This window comes from Hordeum vulgare, chromosome 3H (genome assembly GCF_904849725.1).
Source record: "Hordeum vulgare subsp. vulgare chromosome 3H, MorexV3_pseudomolecules_assembly, whole genome shotgun sequence".
NCBI classification, from domain to species: domain Eukaryota; kingdom Viridiplantae; phylum Streptophyta; class Magnoliopsida; order Poales; family Poaceae; genus Hordeum; species Hordeum vulgare.
Window position 1 is genome coordinate 552,148,389 of NC_058520.1, and position 5,438 is coordinate 552,153,826.

A 5,438-nucleotide genomic window follows, 5' to 3' on the forward strand; every position below is an offset into this window, starting at 1 on the left:
CAAGCCAGTTGCACTTTTTCTTTCCGTTCCATTTTCCAGCCATCATAACTGTGGGCAATCTGTTGTACAAGTGATTTGCACTTTTTTCTGTTCCATTTTCCAGCCATCATATCATAACTCATGAGACGTACTGTTTTGGTTATTTGGTATGTATGCATCTACTTGTAACCTGTCATCAACTGCATACATACATTTCATGATGTAAGTAAGCTCCTGACCCCTCATTCTTAATTCTGAACTGTTCCTCAGTTAACATGCTTATACTTTCATGTGGTAATGCGACTGCAGGCTCTGATAGTTATAGTTCCTTTACACGATCTAGCACCTATGTTTTTGTTCTTATATTTTATTATAGAACAAATTATCAAGTAACTATATTAAACCTTTCTCAATGTGACTGCAGGTTCCGATGGTTTTAGTTCCTTTACAGAATTGGGCGTCATGTTTTGAGGATGCTGATTCTTTTGGACTTCTTAAACACATATTACCCCCGTCCCAAAAAGCTTGTCTTAAATTTGTCTAGATACAGAGGAACGGAGGAAGTATAATTTTGTTTTTATATTGCTTGTATAATATAAATTGTGTAGTAACAATTTAAACCTTCCTCAGTTCAGCAGTAATTTGTTGATCTTGTCCTGAAACTTTGATCTTAAGAATTATTATTTCGCTTTGGATCTAAAGTGAGTTACTGTAACTTGACCATTCTTGATCCGTGGTTCTTTTTCAGTCTTTCACTGAACACGGAGAGTTTCAAGTAGACGTATCTAGTTTATTCCCTCTTTGCTCTATTCATCTGTTCAACATGTAATATATCTAGCAAAACTTGCTAGTAGTATAACAGTTAAGTGTACTCACCTTGCCAATAAGACAATCTGCAGTGATGTTTATTTGTTTACTCAATCCAGAATGGTATTGTTTATGTGAGGAAATAAATATATCTTCTGTAATTGTTAGGAACAGTTGGGCAAGCTGTGCTATCCTGGCTGCCCCCCTTGGATTACATTGGCATGGCCATTATGAACCATTTAAAAGAACCCAAAATACATGAACCCAAAGATATCATTATTGTGGAGTTAACACTTGGCATGCCGCTGCATAGAAGACCAGGTTAATCACATCTTTTCCTTTTTGTTTGTTGTACTTATTATTTAGAGGAAGGTTCATGGCAAATAACCTACCATTACTTTACACACTGATTAGAGAACTGGTAGCACAAGCTAGCGCGGCAATACATGAATACTTTAAATCCTTGCAGGGCATAAAGCGTAAAAATGCAGCATAGTACATGCATACTACATACGCCGGATAAACAATGCAAACATTTGGCTAACTATGGACCCTGTTATATACCTGTTAGTTGTAGTACTGCTCAACATCATCAGTGTGGTTAAGTCCGCTTATCTTTGGCTTCAATCTTGTCCTGCTTTTTCTTGACATGCCTTCTTAGTTTAAATTTTATTTGTCTTCACATGGCCATTTCTTAGTCATCATTAATGTTTAATTTTGAAGCTAAGCGACACAATGGCCCCTTGGGTGTGTTTCTTTTGTATTGATTTGGGATAGATTCTGCCATTCTGATAAGTGACAACCAGTGTTCTTTTTCCAACAACTCCTATTTTTTTCATACTTTGCATTTCTTCTCCTTATTCCTTTTTTTTTGTGACGATTTATTGCTTCAATTAAGTGTAATCGTAGGTAATTCACTCTTTGCATTTCCTCTTTTTTCATTTGTTTTATTGCGCTACTACTTTTTGTTTGCACAGCAGGAAAGGTATCCTCTCCTTTTTGCCTTTCATATTTTAAGTGCCCGCCACCAGTGATGTGTATTTCCTAAACAAGGTCCCTGATAATAGTATATGGAAATGTTCCTCGGTTAACGTAGAGCCATGAGAATGATATTAGCATTCAGACCACTAAATGCATAAGGATCATCATTCAGAAGATTAAAGCCCAAAATGAAGATTAACTAATAATATCAATGTACAACTTGCAGAAAAGACTTCATTTTTATACCTATTTTGGACTCTTTTGAGTTACTTATTTATGCCATTGTCAGTCGCATTAGTGTGGTCTTTTTCGTGCAGTATTCAAGCTGCAGTCAGGTTGCATTTTTTTTTTTGAAAAGGAGGAACGAGCCCCTGGCCTCTGCATCAATCGATGCATGCAGCCATATTATTAAAAATCCAAAGTAACAAAATAGTTCGAGACAAGCCTGAAGGCTGAAAATAAAATGGTAAACAAACTCTTAAGAAATACACTCATCCGGCGTAACTAATAGCAGACTACGATGCCTATACACCTAGTCTATTACTAGCACGCCATCCAAACCGGTTGAAGATAACCCGTGCGGCCGTCTCCCACCGGTTGCACCCAGTACCCATAAGCTCCCTGTTGTCCACAAGACTGAGTGATGACCACGTACGGATCCAGGACGTTGCTCGGAAAATGACCTGCAAAAAATTGTTGAATTTCTGACCATTAAATAACTTGCCTATAAAGGGTTCATATAAAGGGTTGCATATAAAGGGTTCATCATCTTGCCTTCTATGATAATCTCCTTAATAACTTGTAAAAAATTGTTTAGTTCCTTACCTAAAAAAGTTGTTGTTCCTTACATCATCGACACCCAAGCTTTTGAGAATATGTTTCTTGTGTTATGATCTACACACATAAAGCAAAGAGGAGGAACCGATTTGTGCATTTCGAGACAGATAGAGAATCAAGCATGGGACAAAAATGTCAGCTTTACCCAAAAATAATTGGCTGTCTTCTGTTAATTATGGCTCATTGCATGTGACTTTAGATGCTTGTTTCTATTGAATCTCTTTTCAGTTATGGACTCACTACATGTGCATCAGTAATATGGATACTAATCAGAGAAAAGTTGGCCTAAATTCTTTAGTTTTTTAGTGGGATTCTATCTGCACTTTGGTACTTCCACAACCATGTCAAGTGCTAAAATACTACTTGGAACATTGTGAAGCTGTTCATTCGTAGACAGAGTTACTTACATATCCGAGTTTTTAAGGGGATAGCATGTCTTTAGGAACCATATGATCAAAATACAAATGTGTACAACATCATCAGGGTGTTGAAATTTTATACACCTATACTACAGTCTTCTGCAAATCTCAAGAATGTCTTCTGCATCTTCAGATTCTGCAGCTATCTTCGACACCGATGATGACATGAACCTGAAACCTGCATCACTTGCACTCTTCCTCACGGAGGCCAGTTGCTGCGACTTCTTGCAGTATGCTATTGCACCCTGGATTGGATTATCCATCTCCGAGCTTGCACTGCTGCTCCTCCTGAGCACTGGCCCCAAACCAGAGTCATTTGAGCTTGGGATGTAGGAGGATGAATTTGACGACGAGGATGACGATGATGAGGCAGATGATGTCTTGTTTGATGACGAATATCGGATAATGACACTGGAGAATGACCTCCTATGGCCACACTCATCTTCTTTAAGCTTCCCTACCAGTGTGGCACTGTTGCTGATGGGCGAGGTTGTGTACCTGTTGCTTCTGATCTGGCCAAATGGGTTCTTCCTCCAACTCTTGACATGGGTAGTGGAGAACTCATTTGCTCTTGGTGCACCACCCTTGTCCTCTGGATCACCCGCTTTAGCGGCAAATATTGTCTTGAGATAAGCCTTCGATGCCTTGAGCTTCAGACCAAGGTTGAGATTTCTGATGAACTTGAGCTTCTTGGACCATGGCTTCTTTTCGCATGCTGCTAGTGCTTCCACCTCAGCAGCAGCAATACTGTCGGATGTGCACTCATTGAAGTACTGCTCTGCGTTGAGCTCACCACTTGCATAACATGAATTTGCTGGTGAAACTTGGCACGACTGGTATGGTGTCGTCGGTGCAGTGCTCGCGGAGAGGAGGCCCTTGTCAGCCGCGATCTCGAGGAGCCTTTCAACCATTTGGATGCGTGGTGGAAGATGGAGCGGTAGCAGCTTGCCCTTGTAGAAGAGCTCATCTGCTGGTGATGCCACGGGCTCCCAGTGGTCAATGGGAGCTGACATGTGGAACTCAAACTCCCTTGACTGCTGGGGGGAGGCTGCCATGGCTGTGGTGTAGCAAAGCAAGCTTGCTGTATTGGTGACCACCTCTGCAGCTGCAGGTGAGCTCAGCTCCATGTCTATGTAGTCCTCTTCTTGGAGTGGTTGGTCATGGATTTGGGGGCCATGTCTTGCCATTGTTGGTGCCTGGCCTTGTGTTTCTGGTGAGTTGGTCTATGGGTTTGGTTTGGTTTTGGCAGAGATGGTGGTTGTGTTTTAGGAAGGAAGTGGAAGGAGCTTCATCAAGCTTTAAAGCCGAATGCCTGTCGCTGCAGAGGTCTATAAATTGGCTTATACTCCTTTCGAGGGGCCCACCTTCCCCCCTATGATCTGCCTCTTGTTTGCATCCTAGTCCCCTGCTGTCACGGCTATACGTAATGCAGTACTGTAGTGCACTAGTTACTGCCGTTCTCTATTATTGCTCTATTTGTCCCTGCAGTGCATTAGGTGATTAGGTTATTTCACCTGTTCCTTCGCATGTTTCTCCTCTTTTTCCATGACTTAACCTATTCGTTTGTTTGATGTGTAGGATTACCAGGTAGCCATTAAGTGCTAGGCCAACAAGGCGGCACTTTTACCAATTATAAGTGACTCGCAAACTGCATCGCGCCTGCTGATATGCAGTGGCCCAAACCACTTGGTTAGCATGCGAACTGGGATGGTTTTATTGTGGAATCGCGTATTCTTTCGTGCAAGGAAGTGTAGGAAGGTGTTCACGTTCGAAGGCCACATTCTATCTTGAGGTTGGAAGGAAGCATGAGGTAAATTACCGTGTGAAACGATATGATTTCGGCAAACCACGTTGAAGCATGCAAAGTTTCTGTGGCGTGGATTTGCTTCCAAGCTACAGGAATACATTGTTGATGCTTGACCAATTCATGTCCAAAGCTTGTGTTTTTTTAAATTCGGAGGTGGAAAGGGCGCATGCCCTCAAAACATGGAGCAACCCGCTCTTTGTTTATTTCATCTCCATGTCAACCTGTGGAAGTGTGAGGGTGACATCAGTGGCAAGAGATCAGGGCCATCAGGCCCCTTGTTTAAGTTTCCTGTCCAAGCTGCGCGTGCGCGGCTAGATGTTGTATGTGTCCTTTGTCTTCGTCTCTCCTGCACTTTGCATCGGCTCCTTTCCTTTGACCCCAGTGTCAACTTTGCCTGTCCGGTGTAATTATGGATTAGCGGGCGTGCAGCTCTGAGCGTGCATTAGCGCTCATCGAGGCCTTCGTGGGTGCATTAATAATATCTGTCTTATCTAAGTTCTAGGGTTCTCTTGTTCTAAGATGGTCTTGTTTCTGGCTTGATCAGCATGCTCATTCTTCCGACCTAGGCTCAAAAAACCTCTTTATTTGAAAGTTGCCCACTACTTGTT

General features: G+C 41.9%; 1 protein-coding gene across 1 annotated transcript; it reads right to left on the bottom strand.

The window, feature by feature from the left end:
* Positions 1 to 2,911: 2,911 nt before the first annotated feature.
* On the bottom strand, positions 2,912 to 4,308 carry LOC123440552 (probable membrane-associated kinase regulator 4). The gene has a single exon (XM_045117118.1). The coding sequence runs from the start codon at positions 4,208 to 4,210 to the stop codon at positions 3,113 to 3,115; it is 1,098 nt and encodes a 365-aa protein (XP_044973053.1). The 5' UTR covers positions 4,211 to 4,308; the 3' UTR covers positions 2,912 to 3,112.
* Positions 4,309 to 5,438: the final 1,130 nt, after the last annotated feature.

What these genes read in the sequence shown, in the direction of transcription:
- LOC123440552 (XM_045117118.1), bottom strand. Translation starts at nt 4,210, where the DNA reads ATGGCAAGACATGGCCCCCAAATCCATGACCAACCACTCCAAGAAGAG.